Source organism: Nomascus leucogenys, chromosome 22a (assembly GCF_006542625.1).
Source record: "Nomascus leucogenys isolate Asia chromosome 22a, Asia_NLE_v1, whole genome shotgun sequence".
Classification (NCBI taxonomy): domain Eukaryota; kingdom Metazoa; phylum Chordata; class Mammalia; order Primates; family Hylobatidae; genus Nomascus; species Nomascus leucogenys.
The window spans coordinates 40,823,516-40,841,370 of record NC_044402.1 but is presented as its reverse complement, the minus strand read 5'-3'; the positions used below and the strand labels follow the sequence as shown (position 1 = coordinate 40,841,370).

Sequence of the window (17,855 nt, the reverse complement as noted above, 5' to 3'; positions counted from 1 at the left end):
GGGATTTAGAAAGCAGGTTCGTTATTATTGTGAGACTCAGTCTGAGTGATGGGGGAAATTAGGTTTCTAATCAAAATTCTGTACTTGTGACCCGAGAGAATGGAACCAGAGTATAATAAGAATGGAACCTGTTTCTATAACCCTCCTCTCCTCAACCTAACATTTGTTGTAAGAAAGGTCAAGTTAAGTGCCCCATCCCTACCCTCGAGCTATTGTGTTCTTCTTGGATGCCCCTCTCAATAAACTGGGAGTTAGATTTTCCACCATGAAGGCAGCTGTTGGTCACCTGCCACCCTCTTCTCTTGCTCTGTCTCAGCCCTGCCCTGGTATCTCTTGGCTGGGGATTTCACCCTCACATCTCTATCCAGCAGTTCAACTATTATTAGCTTCAAAGGGAACTGAGACTCTGTGTACCCAGCCCCTTGGTCTCATCAAGAGCAGCTTTGTAGTTCTCTGAGCTGTGGGGTCTCTAGGCTGAGACCTGAGGCTGGGGAGGCAGGGCACAGATGTTACAGCCCAGGCCCCAGGGCCAGCTCCAGGCTAGTTACCTGTGAGGCACTGTCATAATGTGTTCCTGGGACACCCGACAGATGTTTTTCGGAACTGGCATCAAACTCTTTGTGGAGCCCCGTGAGTTGATCTTTTTCCTATATTTCTAGGGATAATTTGAGTCCTGGCACTGGGGCTGCAATCCAGTTTGCATTATAAATTATAACTAGTAAATGAAATTATAACAAGGAGACAGAGTATTACAGATGTGAAATAGGCCAGAGTGAACACACTAGACTGAGTCACTTAAGTAGCTCTGTAACACTTTTTATTTTAATATATATATACTCTATATTAAAACAATAGCTCAAATTTATTTCTGAAATCTTCAGAGCAGCCCGAAAAACACAAAGAAATCTAGAAGAACTACACTAAGAGTGGAGCACTCAGGTGCAGGGGAGACAGTGGGAGGGATACTTCAGCCCCAATTCCTCAGGAAGCTGCTTCATCTCTGCACATCCCTTTGGCTAAGCTAACTAGTATGCATGCCTCCTTGCAAACTGAAAACAAGTGTCCTACAGCTTGGAAAATTCTGGAGAAAGGTAGTTAGCATGGTCAGAGTAATTAGGTAGAACAAACTTTTATTTCAGGGTTTAAGTTAAATCCCGTATTGGCAGAAAGTCTTGAAATTCTGAGTGACATTTATTACAGTTGTTGCAATTCTTAGGGGATCAGTAGGACCAGCTATGTGAATCTAAAACATAGGTGACTTCTAAGTTTATAAATTAAGAAAGACTGTTCAGGAATGGCATACACTTTTTTGGTATTGTTTACCAGCACATAAACTTAGCAATATATTGGTGTTCATAAAAACAGAAAGTCTGATAATAAAGCAATTTTCCAAAGAAATAGCACTTGAAACACTTGTTGCAATTAATTATATTTGTGGACCAAGAACAAAAGACTACAAGTTCTTCAAAGATAAACAATTAAATCTTTAATCTAAATTTTGGACTACAATTTCATACAGCTTCACGTTTGGGTTTAAGTCAAATACAAAATAGACTAGGATGCATATGGCAACTATATTGAGTGCATTCCAGTTTTTAAAAAGGTTTAATCCAGTCAGACACCCATTTCTTTGGTTACCAAGATGCCAAAGAATGGATTCGATAAGACACTTTCTTTCAAACAATCATTTTGAAAATATAAACATTAATGTAGAAAGAGGGATTCAGAAAAATGTTTTATCAAATCAATGCATTATGCTCTATCTGAAATGCTGACTAACAGAGTCAGAGCACAATATCATAAGTGCATGACCTTCTTCAGACATCTGTCTTTTCAGTTATATTGTATTATTCAAATTACTCAAACCTAGTCTCTCCAACCCAAAGTGATGATTTGACAACTGCCTGATGAATTTAGATTTTAAAATTCTAGCAAGTCTTAATTATCCAACTAAATCAGACTAGGATTAAGGGATACTCTTAAATAAACAAGGAGATAGGGTGTTTATTTTATGGACAAGTTTCTTTTGTAACTTGTAACTCCCTTGAAAGTCAGCCAGAGTACATCTCAAACCAAAGTCAAGACAGTGAGCAAGAAGTGTTGCACTTATGAAGGGAGGTGAGTGAGCAATGCATGTGGTTTCCAACCGTTAATGCTAGAGTTATCACTTTCTGTTATCAGGTGGCTTCAGCTATGCAAGGAAACCAAACAGCAGAAGTTTTCTCAAGCAGGTTGAAAGCAGGTTCCAAGAAAGCCCTTTGAAAAATTTATAATCCTCTCAATTGTCTAGAACTAAAGCCAAAAACATAAGGAACCAGATTCTTAGGAATGAGTTTCCTGCCCTGAGTGACTGAAACAGAATCAGTCTTTTAGCTGAGCTTCTCAGCAGAGGAAACGGGGAGAATGATGATGGTAGTGATAGGGGGTTTCTCTGAATAGTTGATTTTCTAGGAAAACCGTGATCAACTTTGGTCCATTTACAAAGCCGTGATCAGCAGAAACTTCCTGCTAGCAATCGCTCCCTCTCAACCAGATATAACCAGTTGATCTGGCAGTAGCTCTACTGCTGTGAACCTCACAGCTGAAGCCCAAATTCAGATTCAGGATAAAGCATTAGAAAAATTATTTGTTTTCATACAAAAAATTAGCCAGGTGTGGTGGTGTGCACCTGTGGTCCCAGCTACTCGGGAGACTGAGGCTGGAGGAGAGTTTGAGCCAGGAGGCGGAGGTTGCAATGAGTTGATATTGGGCCACTTCACTCCAGCCTGCATGACAAAGACCCTGTCTCAAAAAAAAAAAAAAAAAAGGAAAAGGAAAATTACTTATTTTCCATTTACACATTCATTAGCAACTTTTTGTTCAGCAATACCTAATGTCTTGATTATAGACCATAGTAGATAAAAGTACACTGGAATTCAACATATTTTTCATTTGATATCAAGAAGCCAAATTCACCTAATTTTCAAATACTAAGGGCCAAATTTACAGGAGCAATTAATATTGAAAGTCAGCATTAAATTTAGGATTAAAAATGTATCTAGATCATCATTCACAGGTTGGTTGTGTTTCTTGATTTCAGGTATTAACAGGGCTTTTTCTTTAACAGTTATTTGAAGATAGCCTAAGAATCTAAGTCTCCATGGACACAACATTTATCACAAATCAAAAACTTCAGTGAGGCACTGTGTGAAAGAATCATTGCTACCGCTCTCAAAGCTTCAAGACTTGTGGTCTTAAGGAAAGAAAAGGATTCATGTACAGGGTAGTAGTCCAAAGTGAGACACGAAAGAAGAGAAGGCCAGGAGGGAACCCAATCCTGGGACCAACATTCTACAGTTCCTCTTAGATTAAAACAAGAACGAACGGGCTTAAATTGGTTTTATTTCTTTAAGGACTTCCTGAAAAATGATCGTTGTTATCCTCTGATTAAAGAGTCAAGGGAAACTATACAGTAATCAGTCCCCTACAGAAGAACGAGTATTCACCTAAAGGCAGAAATGTGTACAACCCACCTTCAGCAGATCCCTTTCCGGCAGATCCGGAAGGGATGGCACCCTTCCGTGACCCCAACACTGCCATCCTCAGAGCCTCTGAGCCAGTTATGCAGTCCTTCTCAGACCCTTGATTCTTTAAGTGACAGAATGCAGAGCATGAGCACCTGCCCTGATCTACCATCCAAGGGCCCATGCATTTACAAAAAACCAACTGGTGCAGACAGATATTCAGCCTGACCTAGATTGTCCAGAGGATTGATTAATAAAACACAGATAATCGGCTGGATGCAGTGGTTCACGCCTGTAATCCCAGCACTTTGGGAGGCCAAGGTGGGCGGATCACCTGAGGTCGGGAGTTCAAGACCAGCCTGACCAACATGGAGAAACCCCGTCTCTACTAAAAATACAAAAAATTAGCTGGGGATGGTGGTGCATGCCTGTAATCCCAGCTACTCAGGAGGCTGAGGCAGGAGAATCACTTGAACCCAGGAGGCGGAGGTTGCGGTGAGCCGAGATCGCACCATTACACTCCAGCCTGGGCAACAAGAGTGAAACTCCATCTCAAAAAAGAAAAGAAAAAAAAGAAAGAAAAAGAAAAAAGCCACAGATAATCAAAACCCAGATGATCCAGAAACTTCTTTGTAGTTGTTATTTTCCATCTGTGCTTCCAGCCCTATCTCCTAGCAGCTCCTAACTAGAAGTCAAACTTACTGCCTTTCATTTCTGCTCCCCTTGCCTGTCCTTTCACAGAGGTGGTAATAAGCCCAGGTCACTAACAGGATGCATGGAGGTCTGGATTGTAGTGTTTGGCTCCCAGGGTAATCGAGGTAATTGCCACTGTTTAACCCCCACAAAGTTGTGAATAATCATCTCACCTAATAAGTTGATTATATTTGCAGAAAGTCAGCCTCATACCAAACCATCCGTTTTCGTCATGAAAAATGGAACAAATGTCGCTTGTCTGGTGAAGGAATTCTACCCCAAGGATATAAGAATAAATCTTGAGTCATCCAAGAAGATAACAGAGTTTGATCCTGCTATTGTCATCTCTCCCAGTGGGAAGTACAATGCTGTCAAGCTTGGTCAATATGAAGATTCAAATTCAGTGACATGTTCAGTTCAACACGACAATAAAACTGTGCACTCCACTGATTTTGAAGTGAAGAAAAATTCTACAGGTAGGCCATTTCTGGCTTCAAGGGGCTGGTGATTAAGGGGAACAAGAATTGGGTGAAAGGGAAGTTAGAGATGTGACTGTGGACAAATCATTCGCAGTATAGCATCATGCTGGAAATAAGACTTAGGCCCAACTATAGCCTGCCATTGGCAGGGGAGGGAAATGCTTGGCATCCCTAAGATGGAATCTAAAGTAAAGCCCATCTTATTTCATCCTCATCTCTCCTCTTTACCAACCACTGTCCCCTTCATACTAGACTTTGGGATTGAAAGTCCACGTGCATTCTAATCCAGTGCTAAATTCCAACAAAGGGCAATGCAGCCTATCATGGGGCTAAGAATCCTAGTTTTTCCCGTATGTTGGTGTGCCTGGATGTTGACCTCATGGTACAATGAAAAAGGCTCGAATGGGAAGCATGTTGTATAATTAGCTATGTGACCTTAATCAAGTCACATCCTCTGGTCCTCAGTTCACTCACCCAAAGTCTCCTCCAGTTTTAAGATCCTACAATCCTGCGAGCCTCTTCACTGCCAATGTAACCCTGACCACTGCTGTTTGTTCCAGATCACCTAAAACCAATGGAAACTGAAAACACAAAGCAACCTTCAAAGAGCTGCCATAAACCCAAAGGTTAGTTCAAATCAAAGGGCCAACTTCAGAATCAAGGATTAAAGCAAACTCTGTAATTGTCCACTGGGGCCAAAATGTATCAGATTTCAAAAAAAAACACAAACCATGCTGAGCCCAGTTGGTTATGCGGAGCCTCTGACTCTCCCAGCCAGGTTTACCTGGCTGTCGGCATCGGTTTCCCAAGCTTGCCTGGCTGGGTGTCAGCAGCAGCCTAAGGTCTCTGACGGCTATCTGGCACCATGCTGGGCTTGCAGGCCAGAAAGAACTAGACAGACTTGGGGCAGGCTGATATCAGTGTTGCAGGCCCAATTTCTGGAAAGGAATTTCATCTCTCCCTGAAGCCACCCTCTTCACTCTTGTTCAACCATAGTTCATACCGAGAAGATGAACATGATGTCCCTCACAGTGCTGGGGCTACGAATGCTGTTTGCAAAGAGTGTTGCCATCAATTTTCTCTTGACTGCCAAGTTATTTTTCTTGTAAGGTAAGAATTAGCTGCTTCTTATTCCTATCTCTACCCACACCATGATGCACATGGGGAAAGGGGATTTAGAAATGGTAAGAAACCAAGAAGCATTGGAAAGGGAAAATAGAGACATACTTAGAATTAATAAGGTAGGCTATCTCAGCTACTCAGCAAAACAGCACCCCATTTCCTGTTATCCTTTCATTTTTAGTCAGACTGAAACCCATTAGTTAGTAAAATGTACCATTTTTCTAATTTACCAGACAATAACCCTCACTTTTACCCCAGGGAGAAAACTGAAGATAAATAAGGAGAATTCATCTTCTTTACTGCTATTTTGTTCATTGACCAAGAGACCATGGGTTATTTGCAAGCCCATAAGTAAAGCTTTGCCTGAAGAATATCCAGAGGAAGCAGAACCTATCCTTGTCCTGATAAGGGGAATGCCAGCTCACACTCCTTAATCACAGGACCAGCCTGTCTATGCGTGGATCAGCCTGTCTTTGGGATGAACCTACACACAGCATTAGTAGTGAACAGCTCACTATTAGCTACTCAGGATGCATACACAGTTAGGTCTGAGATGTCAATTATTTGCCTGCTACTTGCATTCCATTCTCAGGTAATCTCGTACACGAAATTGAAACCAGGGCCTGGGTTTGCATGTGAGGCTCCTCCCCCTCCCTCCTTCTCCAATACTCACAAATGCTCATCAACCCCAGCTCCTGTTCTAGGAACAACCATAGACTTGGAGTACTTGACTGATCTGACCCAGACAGTAAACATACCCAGTCATCTCAAAAAGGGTGTCCAGCTCACCTGTTATTTTACTAACCGTCCCAGGGACACAGGCAGTGTGGCTGGATAAAAAGAGGGCTACACTAAGAGACAGAAGATCTGGGTTTTATCCTGATTTTGACACTAACTTACATGTTACCTTAGCCAGGTTTCTTCATCTCTCTGGGCCTGGGTTTTTGCATCTGCAAAACAAATGAGTTAAAAAAAAATAATCACCAAAGGAGAACAAAAGAGTTTCATGACTTGTGCCAACACTGATAGCTGAACTAGCTGAGCTATTGCCATGTGTAGATGGAAAATGAGCCACAATAGATTAGTGATGTCTGCAATGGTACAGTATAGCAAGTACTGGCCAACCGCAGACTACATGACCCCTACGATTCCTTCTAGCACTGGCAGTCTATTCTATAACAACTTTCTTCACTGCAGGCTGACTGGCATGAGGAAGCTATGCTCCTGAAGAAACCAAAGGCTTACAAAATTGCATCTCCTTGACTGCTTTGTGATTCAAGTTGACCTGTCATAGCCTTGTTAAAATGGCTGCTAGCCAAACCAATTTTTCTTCAAAGACAACAAACCCAGCTCACCCTCCAGCTTGATGGGAAGACAAAAGTCCTGGGGAAGGGGGGTTTATGTCCTAACTGCTTTATATGCTGTTTTATAAAGGGATAGAAGGATATAAAAAGATATAGGACTCGTTTTTTTACTCCTACAACTGATACATTTTGAAAATGATGTTTTGTTCCTTTTGACTTTCTTTACCTTTTGAAGTAGAAAGTGAGAACCAACAGGTTCACCGCTTCATTCCTCATGAGGAAAATAGGCCCTGGGAGAAGAAGAGCGGGTGCCCTTTTATCTAAACATGGAAGGCTCTGCTCTACTAAGCACTAGACTTGCTACAAACCAGCATCATCTTCTTCCTCCTGTCCTCACGGCTTGTCCCACCCTCTATGTTCACTTCAGGAGCCACAGTAGAGATTCTGCATGGAGTGGAGGAGGACGAAGTTTCAGCACTTTCTGCCTCTCCTAGTACTTTACAAATGAGATTACATTTGAATTCGCTAATACTTTATGAGCAGGCAATGCGGTTTCCAAAATCTCATCTAAATACTCTCCAATCTATTAGCAAAGATCAGAGTAAAATACAGAGGAAAGGCACTGCTTTCTGTTAATTGATTTAACATGCATAAGTTAGCTCCCTCTGAGTTCCAGGCACTATACTGAGAGTACAAAGAAGACACAAGTCTGCTTTCAAGCAGCTCACTGTGGAAGTGTTTTTGAAGGGAGGAACAGAAATGAGACCCCTATCTTTCCCTATAAAAACAACATTTTTACTGTCTTTTGCCTGCCAATCTGTGTTTGAAATCACTGGACACTGATTCTCTGGCCTGGGACTTTGGTATTGATGGTTTTCTGCCTTTCTTCTCAGCCCCTGCCTCTGTTGCATTTATTAAACTGCATTGTGTGCACCTCGCCTCTGGCTTTACTCTTTGCAGATCACCACAGGGGGAAATTCGGCTCTGTGAGCTCACTATTAGTCAGCCAAAAGCCAAACTGAACTTATGGGTCACACCACAGTTTCCTGAGCCCCAAGCCTACAGAGGCCCTGCCTTGGAGACCCAGCCTCGGGTTTCCTGCTGCCTCTGCTGATGCCGCTGTTACAGCAAGAACAACAGCAGCACCTGCAGTGTGGCCAATGACCTCTGCTACTCCCACCTCAGGAAGGCCACAGCCTTTTCCAGGAGCACTGCTCAGGTAGCAGAGCCCTAGCAACCCATTATTGTGGTTCCTCAGCACCTGTGTGGAGCATCAAGTGGGGGTTTATGAGGTTACAAGTGTAAGAGTGACTGTCACCAACAACTCCCCTTGCCATCAGCGACAGCAAACTCCCCTATCATGTCTATTGCACCTTGTGTGTGTAAAGAATGCTGATTTCCAAGACATTCACAGGTTACCTTGTGTAATATTAGGGGGTTTCCTCTGAAGTTGTTAGGAACAAAAAGATCATATTCTCATTTTTCAGGTAAAACAAAAATGCCCTCTCCTCAAAAATGTCCAGAGTCATTCAGGGAGGCAGGGATATTGCTGAGAGCAGAACCAAGGTCTCAAGATTTTCAGCCCAAAGTTCCTGCTATAAGAGCACGCTGCATCCCCAAATGAGGACAAGATGTCAATGTGAGTATCAGCTAGAATGAACTTCAGGATTTTCCCATATTTAGCATATAAATGAGCCACCCTCTAACCCACTATGCCAGAAAAAAAAAAAAATCCTGGCATATCACAGGACCATGAATTTCTCACACCAAAAGGAGCCTCCAGAGGAGATTTAAGGCAAGAGCCAGGAGGGATTATGGCTGCCTTCTGATCTGGGCCCATGATATGTGAACTGTGAGATGGACATGTGACACACTCAGTAGGCATTAGAACAGAAGCTCCAGAAAGCCAAGCCACATGCCCAAGGCCTTTGGCTCCCTCATCCCCTGTTCTTTCCATTGCTCCATATAGTGGCTACTCTTGTCCACTGTTTCTGAAGAGCACATAAACTGCTGCCCAAACCACTCACTGATAGAGCCACCTAGGGTAGAGCTGCAGGAGAGAGCCCTGGAAGCGTAACACTGCATCTCTGGGCCTGTCATTAGCCAGCTATATGACTTTGAGAAAGTCCACCACGTCTCTGGACTGCAGTGTAGTTTCTATAAAATAATGTGTAAGGCCTCTTCCATTTCTAAGATTATATCTAATAACTCTAATAGTTCTATTAAGGCAGATAATTCAAGAGAAGAGGAAGGAGGGACTGATTCCCAGGGACTGAGGGTGTGTATCTATTTCAACATTACATAGTCAGTTTGCCCCAGAGGAAATTTTCTCTGCTGGAAACACCACTGAGCTCCAAACTCAGGGACTTGGCAGCTGGAATTCTGGAAGTCACAACTTTCCAGGAGTGCCTCAGTGCTCTGCAGTGAAAAAAAAGAAAATGTTCTCCAAATAAAATAAGTAAAATGGAGGTGTCAAAGAACATCAAGGAGAAGGTGGCTGGATATAAAAAGATGCAAAAAAGAAAAAAGTAAATTGGTGAAAAGTCTTTTAAGTAAATACCTTTGTGTCTAACTTAATTTTTTTTTTTTTTTTTTGAGACAGAATCTCGCTCTGTCACCCAGGCTGGAATGCAGTGGCACCACCTCGGCTCACTGCAACCTCTGCCTCCTGGGTTCAAGCAATTCTTGTGCCTCAGCCTCCCGAGTAGCTGGGACTACAGGCGCCTGCCACCACACCCAGCTAATTCTTGTATTTTTAGTAGAGACGGGTCTTCGCCATGTTGGCCAAGCTGGTCTTGAACTCCTGGCCTCAAGTGATCTGCCCGCCTCAGCCTCCCAAAGTATTGGGATTATAGGCATGAGCCACCACATCTGGCCCTAATTTAATTCTGAAATGAAAACAGATCAATTCATAATAATGGATAAATGATGGTGGTGACTAAAATAAAGACACTGCTGACGGCCTCACCTTAGATGGGCCCTTTACCTGCACCTGAACCTGCATTCTGAAACCCTCACAGAAAATGCAGCACCGGCTTGTCAAGCCCCATTCTATATCGGGGTGACCAGGGCACCAGGGACACAAAGACGATGCTCCCTAAACATGCAGTTCTCCCTTGCCTACCAGGAGTCATTCAGGTGGCAAGGGCCCACTGAGTCAGAAGTGGGGAGATACTCTGCTTCTCTGAAGCCAGGGTGTTCCCCTGGAACTGACCAGGCCATTTATTTCTCAGGAGACTCTTTAGGTCACTTCTAAAGGCCGGGCTGGAACACAACATGGCTAAGAGAAGGATGCCAAGTCCCAGACATGACCTGCCCTAAGAGGTAGCTCTGCTGAGCTGTGCCCCAGGAGTTTATGTTAAGACTTCCTGGGCACCTGCATCATCGTGCTTAAGGCACAGTAGTAAGTGGCACTGTCTTCAATCCTTACTGGAGAGATCACCAGGTGAAAGGCTTTCTGGGTCAGAATGTGCTTCACAGAAAACCGTCCTTGAGTAAAATCTGCAGCTTGAGATCTGCTGTCATCCCCATAAAAGACAAACTGAAAGGAATAATCTGGCCTTATCCGGAACCAGAATAAATCTGGATTTGAATATACAGTGTCGTAAGTGCAGAGCAGTACCACCTCACTGCCACTCGCCACGGTCTGGTCCGGGGAACTCTGGGTTACTTTGTCACACAGCATGCCCCTGTCTGTGAAAAAGACAATGAGGAAATAGTGAATTCTGCACCCCCCAGACACTGAGTACAGCACATGCCTAGCCCAGAAGAACTCAATGAGCAGAGGCAAGAGAAGGACGCAGAAATAAAGCCAAAGGCAGAAAATAACCAAAAACCAAGACTGCAAGAGAAATAGCCTTCAAGAGTCAGGGAAGGAGAAATGGGGTTATAGAACAAGTGGAATGTAAACAAATGAATCTACTTACAGAAAAACAAAAAGCTAAAGCCCACAGTAAGAATCATCTTTTCTTCATATCAGGGCAGAGGACATACAACAAAACAGGGTTCCTAATATCTCGGAGACTATCTGACGGTTCTAACGAAAGAAGACAGGAGGAAAACAAGAGGAGACTGGCAGCACTGACGGTCATGTGACTGATTCAGCAGTGACTCCTAGAGGCAAATGCGCTCGGCCAAGGAAACTGCTATTGCTATTATGATTTTGGCCCAACCCATCTTGAACTAATACATATGACAATGAAAATTGATTACTTTTAAAAAAGAAAAGAAAAGAAAAAGAAAGGAAGGGAGGGAGAGAGGAAGTGAGGGAGGAAAGAAAATTACAGGACTAATGATGGCGTTCTTGGATATCCAACTGCTACAAAAGTAGGTAACTCTCCATTTCTGTATCCTCTGGTCACAGACGGGTATACTAGTCCATTAATTACATGTCGTACTTTGAGTGACACTGTCTCATAGCATCTAGCACGGCTCCACACACTTTGTTCTATTCAATAAATGGAATAAATGAAAGAGTACCTTGGACAACTCCCTTACTCCTCTGTGTAAAGAGGGAGGAAAGGGGGTTGGACCAGATCCTTTGTAAAATCTGTCCTAGACCTGAATTCCAGAAATCTTTGATTTCAGATGCTTGAGGGAGTGTCCTGATCCTAAGTGCTTCTTGCACTTCACCAGCTTGACTTTCCATCTCTCACTGGGCCCACTGCAGCACACACTTGGCTCCAGCTGGAAAATCCTGAACAGAGCTTCCCAGCAGGTGAACTGCCATAAGTGGGTTACAAGCTTGCTGAGATAGTGTTCAGAGTGCCCATGTACCTGGGGTGGCTGGAGCCCCTGAGCCAGCCCCTCCCAGTCAGGAGCCCTACAAATACAGTTTTCCATGTAAGCCATCAATATGACAACAGTTGGGAAGCACTGCTGTGAAAAACAGAACACTGACTAACTCACTCCCCAAAATGCAGGAGTGTTCCTAGGAGTATTTCTAGAAGGTCCTTCATTTCCCTTTTTCCCTACATCCACTTCATCAGTAAGACCTGTCAGTTCTACCATGAAAATATATCTCCAATCCATCTACTTCTTCCATCTCCACTGCCACCACCTTCTATAAACACCATCATCTCTTACAGGGACTGCTTCAATAACCCACTAACTGGCCCCCTTGCTTCTGCTCTTGTCCCTGGACAATCCATTCTCCAGTTCTTCATAAAATGTACATCAGATGATGACAGTTGGACCTCCTTCCCAGGCCTGTAACATCTGCAAACGATCTGGCCCTTGCTTCCTCCCCAGCCTCACCTCACATCTGCTCCTTCTCTTTCTTCCCTTCAGCTGCAGTGGCCTTCCTTCTTGTCCCTTCTATGTCTCTCTTTTCTAGCTACCTGAAACTCTGTCCCCAATTTTTCACAGTTCTCAGCTCCAACTAAATTAGTCACCCATCCCACCCATAACCAACCTCAATTACATCTCTGTTCTTATTTTCCCTCACATCACTATCTGAAATCATCAGATTCATACATGTTTATTTTATGTCTCTCCCATCTCACCTCTCCCCTACACACACACACACACACACACACACACACACACACACACACACACAATAATATGAACTATATGAGGGCAGGGAGCTTATCTTTTCACTGATATGTCTCCAGCCCCTGGGCTTGTGTTGACCACATCACAGACAATCAGTAAATATCTGTGTAAAAAAAAAGGAATGCAATTTCTTCACTTAAAAACTCACCATTCACCTAGATTTAGCAAATAAAAATACAAGACACCCGGTTAAATGTGCATTTCAAATAAACAACAAAAATTTCAGAAATACAGGTAGTTGGGACATGCCATATTTGGAACACATTTATACTAAAAAAGTATTCCTTGTTTATCTGAAATTCAAATTCCACTGGGCATCCTGTGTTTTATCTGGCAATGCTAGACATGCAGAATACCAAAAGTAAGCACCAGGCAGGCCAGAGTCCCACCATGAGCATCTTCAGGGCCCCTGGATGTGGAAGAGGGATGTTCAGGGCCCAGGGGCTGCCTTACCGGTGCATTGGCTGCCCAGGCCTGCACTGCCGCCTGCCGGCAGGGGTCCAGTCCACGAGACCCAGCTCCCTGCTGGCGGAAGTCCATTTCAGAGCTTCCCGTTCTCCCAAGCCCAAGGATTCTGCTCACTCCCCACCCACAGTCTCTTAGTGTCTTTCCCTGCTCTAAAGATGTTGTCTGGGCTTGATATTTATATGAGAGCTGACTGTTCCCTTCCTGATCTAGACCATAACCGTCTTCAAGTTAAATTGCTCCTCCTCTTCTAACTGCCCAACCTCAGCTACATCTGACCATACCCAAGCACAGAGAAGTGGGTTTAATGGACCTTCACACAGAGGGACACATCCTCTCCTATAATGCTTCACACAGAAGGTTCAGACGTAACCTGAGTCCTGCTTGGAGTAGCATCATCATGACTCTCTTGCCCTAGTGTCCTTGCAATATTCCTTGAAAGGCATCCCTCCCCCAAGGAAGGGCAGGCACTTAGCACAGCAGTGCAGTATAATGGCTAAGAATGGGATCCTGGAGCCAGCCTGCTTGGGTTCATATCAGCTCCAGCTTTTACCAGCTGTGTGACCTTAAGCATGCCCCAACTCTCCAAGTCTCAATTGCTCCATCTGCAAAACGGAGATAGTAATAGCTTTTCTCACAGGACTATTGGAAAATTTAGTGAGGTCACACATGCAATACACCCAGCAGATAAATGATCTATGAATGTCAGGTATTGCTGTTGCATATTTAATTTAAATGTTGCCATTTTTATTAAATAGACATATGAATAGAGCTCCTAAGAGTGTTACTCTCATCAATGCTGTTCAGGGAAAAGATGCTGAGTAAATCTAAATTTTAAAGTTGCAAAATCTAGCAAAAGATTGTTGATATGTTGTATCAATCAATGGTTAAAAAAAAAAAAAGACTGACATCTTTAATTTGCTGTCAGTGCTGCAAGCATGTCCTAGAGCCCTGTGATCCCCTGAGACCTGTGATCCTCTAAGACATGAGCCAGCTGTGCTCTCCCCAAGTCCCTAAGAGCATTAGGAGTATGAGAAGTGAGCCTTCCAGCCCCTCATTCTTATGTCTTCCAAACGTTGTAACAGGCTTGTTCATGAGAGGCCACAATGCATGATCAAATGACCCCATCACTGAAGAATAGGAGAGAGCCTCAAGATTCAGTCGCCCACTAATGACGTATTGCCCCTAAGTTTCTCCACCCCATCTTCCTTAAACCTATTGGCATCTGCAGCCTGCACCTCTCCCCAAGGTGCTGGGGGTCCTGCAGGCCCCAGTCACCCTGCAGGCCCCACCCCCCACCAGTGAAGCAGAGCTGCCTTTCATTAGCCCAAAACTGCCACTCAAGAGGGGCCTTCAGACCAGGTGGGAGCCAAGAGATTTGGCAAACAACGTCACCCTTGTCCCACAGCTTGGATCTTGATCACTTATATCACTCAGGACTTCTCTCCGTTTCCTTTGAGGTGGGCGGCTTTGTTTTTGACCTTGTAGCGCCCTCTGCTGCTACTAATTATCCCATCTCCATAAATAGGTCATACTGGAGGTTGATAGAAAATAGGTCAGGGAAGGAAAACATTCTTTGTTCACAATTCAAGTCAAAGCTGCTGCTTCTGTCTCCATTCCCTTTTCAACTCTGAGACTGGCAGCTGCTTCTCTGTCGGCCCAAAGGGACAATCCTCCACCAGTCACCCAAAAAGGACTATCTTTAAGGATATGAGATAGCACCCTAAGAGGATAAATGGACAGTTTCTTGTCTACAAAAAGCCTAATGCAACAGTAGAGGACATAGGGAAGTTTCTTTGGATGGATAGAGACAAGTGCATCTCTTTCTTATGAAAGAATAGAAACGTGATTAAAAAGGAAAAGCCTAGAAATGTCTGAACGTGTGGAAATGGGGGTGAGTGGGCTAGAGAAAGGATTTCTGCATCACTTTCTTCCTGTAGCAGTTCCATCCGAGATCCCTGGGACAGACCTGGCCTGATGAATAGCAGGAAGCACACCAGGCAGGGACAAGGTCCTGCAGACAACCTCCACCCCCAGGCTGGGACAGCGCCATGGGGACCCAGGGCCTCTGCCTTGGGGAAAGACCTTGCTGAGGGCCCCATGGGCAAGAACAAGTGTGAAGAACCCTACCATGGTTTTTTGCCCAATGCCCAAATGCCAGCGTTTGAAGGAAAACTGTGAGGAAGAAGGGACACTCTATGGTGTTGCTGTTGCCACCTCTGGAGCAGCTTGTGGCAAGAACAGTCTTGGTCCAACCAGGTCAGTGATCCTTTTTATGATGGGGCTGTGTGGGACCTGACCTGACTCTTGCTAACCAGATTTCTAAAGCCATCTGCAGGGTCTTTTCTCCTATTATTCCCCAGGGCAGGGAGGGCAAACAGATTGTATCTCCATTATCAAGAGCTAACAATTGGTAGAGACTATCTGGAGCATGCTGGTAAGAAGGATTCTGAGGCTACATCTATACTCAGAGGAACAGAGTGATGTGTCCATTAGCAATATCTACCACGGGAGCAGAAGCAGGAGGCAACCTCACACCATTTTGTCTTTCCCGTTCCTGCTCTCAATGTCATTCCCTGAAATGAGTCCTGCAGAGAAAGAATAATCAGAGCCAATTCTCCATTGGATTGTCCTTTTGGTAAAAGGCAAATTTTTCCATTTCTGTCTTTTCCATGGCTTCCCTGGGATCTCATGGACCATTTCACCGGCTATCAATTGCTGTTGCCTGCAGCCTAAGAAATAAAATTTTTAAATAAATTAGAAGGTTCTATAATTCTCTCTAAAATCATAAACAATGTGTCAAGTCTGAACATTTCCCTGGTGTGATTTATTCGTATACGGACTTGTCCTTGTATAATTAGCAGGAATAATCATACCCTGAGCCAGCTAGCAGAGCTCCTGGGGACAGAGACCACCCAGACAAGGTCCTTGTTCTCCTGAGTCACATAAAGGGAGTCACACAAGGCGGGAGTGGAACTCAGGTGCCTGAGGTCTAGTCCTAGCTCTGCTTCTGCCTATCTACATGATCTCGGGCAAATTTATCCCTCAGAGCTTCAGCATTTTCATCTCTAAAATGAGGGCATTGGCCCAGGCAGCTGTTAAATTTCCTTCCAAGTCTCATATTCTAGGATGCTAATGTGTAAAATTATAGAGCTGACCCAAGAGTTATTAATTCATATCCCCCTGTGTGTGTTGCTTGAACTCCTCATTGCCCAGCAAGAAGAAAAGGGAAAACATGCTTCTTCATTGGGGGGTAGCATAATTTCCTGGTTTACTGTGTGTGACTCATCAGAGCCTGGAGGTTCAAGCCCATATGCCAACTTGAAATCCAGTTATTATTACATCTGGGAGAGAGAAAAGTGCTGAAAACAGCCTTTGGGACACTATCGATTTGGCCAAAAAAAAAAAGAAGAAGAAGAAGGCTCAGTCTAGTGTGATAACATTTTGTTATCTTGTTTATTATCTTCATCCCTGAAACACACTCTGCTCTCTCCTATCTCTGCTCTGAAAGACAGGAGGGCAGCCCTCTCCCAGGCAAAATGGGGCTCCTGTGGGGAACAGAAGAGTGTCTCTGTCAACAAAGTTGATGCCACATCCCTTTCAACCATGCTGATGCCTCTGGTTTTTGTAAAGGTGCTCACTCCTGTGGGTACCGGCTTAATAGGAAACTGACATTTGGAGCCAACACTAGAGGAATCATGAAACTCAGCACGTAATATTTGGCAGAATTTTTTTTTCTATCTGAAAATTATCAGTGAAAGATTCTAATGCGCCTTAACAAACAGGAACAAAAAATGAGTGTTTAATCCAATTCAATTTAACAAATATTTATTAAGAGCCTACGGTTTTTCCCACGGATCATCTGAGTCAGTTTCTGAGGAAACATTATCGTTGCCTTAAGGGAGCTGGGGGGTTGTCAATGGGCCAGAGACGGGATGAAAAATGACAACAGATTTACCTCTGGGACCTGGACATGGTTAGCCACAGTGGCCCCGGGTAAGTAGCTTAGCTTCAGAAGAAAATGTGCACAACGGCATGGGTAACCTAAAACACCGGGCAATCAAAATATTCTTTTATGGCCGGGCGCGGTGGCTCAAGCCTGTAATCCCAGCACTTTGGGAGGCCGCGGCGGGCGGATCACGAGGTCAGGAGATCGAGACCATCCTGGCTAACACGGTGAAACCCCGTCTCTACTAAAAATACAAAAAATTAGCCGGGCGTGTTGGCGGGCGCCTGTAGTCCCAGCTACTCGGGAGGCTGAGGCAGGAGAATGGCGTGAACCCCGGGAGGCGGAGCTTGCAGTGAGCCGAGATCGCGCCACTGCACTCCAGCCTGGGGGACAGAGCAAGACTCCGTCTCAAAAAAAAAAAAAAAAAAAAAAAATTCTTTTATGATTGGCTTTAGCATGTATTTTATTCATTTGTAGGGCAGGTTTATCTCACCAATTATATATTTTCTTAACTGATCTGTAAAATCTACAGGGGAAAAGTATTTTAAGAATTATATGTTGCTGCAATTAGGCTCCCAGCACTCAACAAAGAAGTGGTACTTTTTGTCTTTCCAGTGATGAAAAAGGGAGCCTGGCATCCCTGGTGGCCCACCAGGGTCTCCTTCCCTGCCCTAGGTCAGAACCAGCTGTAAATCAGCAGGCTGTAAATCAGATGACTGTTCATGATGCTGGTCCCCTTTGTGTCCCTAATCATGCTAGAGATATGACCAGGGTCTGAGAGGAG

General features: G+C 44.1%; 1 long non-coding RNA gene and 9 gene segments (V, D, J or C); 9 read left to right on the top strand and 1 right to left on the bottom strand.

The window, feature by feature from the left end:
- Window positions 1-17,855, top strand: part of LOC101176513 — a 651,183-nt gene that overhangs the window by 558,358 nt on the left and 74,970 nt on the right.
- Window positions 1-17,855, top strand: part of LOC101179412 — a 494,982-nt gene that overhangs the window by 433,510 nt on the left and 43,617 nt on the right.
- The window catches only part of LOC115832515, a 335,749-nt gene that overhangs the window by 278,431 nt on the left and 39,463 nt on the right, over window positions 1-17,855 (top strand).
- LOC101179644 overlaps window positions 1-17,855 on the top strand; it is a 632,337-nt gene that overhangs the window by 587,246 nt on the left and 27,236 nt on the right.
- Window positions 1-17,855, top strand: part of LOC101175986 — a 711,545-nt gene that overhangs the window by 673,308 nt on the left and 20,382 nt on the right.
- LOC101179288 overlaps window positions 1-17,855 on the top strand; it is a 405,302-nt gene that overhangs the window by 369,130 nt on the left and 18,317 nt on the right.
- Window positions 1-17,855, top strand: part of LOC101179325 — a 406,822-nt gene that overhangs the window by 381,973 nt on the left and 6,994 nt on the right.
- The window catches only part of LOC115832517, a 106,759-nt gene that overhangs the window by 82,023 nt on the left and 6,881 nt on the right, over window positions 1-17,855 (bottom strand). The gene's annotated exons all lie outside the window — the stretch shown is intronic.
- LOC101176608 overlaps window positions 1-17,855 on the top strand; it is a 472,474-nt gene that overhangs the window by 448,466 nt on the left and 6,153 nt on the right.
- On the top strand, window positions 543-6,105 carry LOC101176558. The segment is given in 3 exon segments: window positions 543-630; window positions 4,394-4,672; window positions 5,236-6,105. Coding segments are annotated over 3 exon segments (414 nt in total).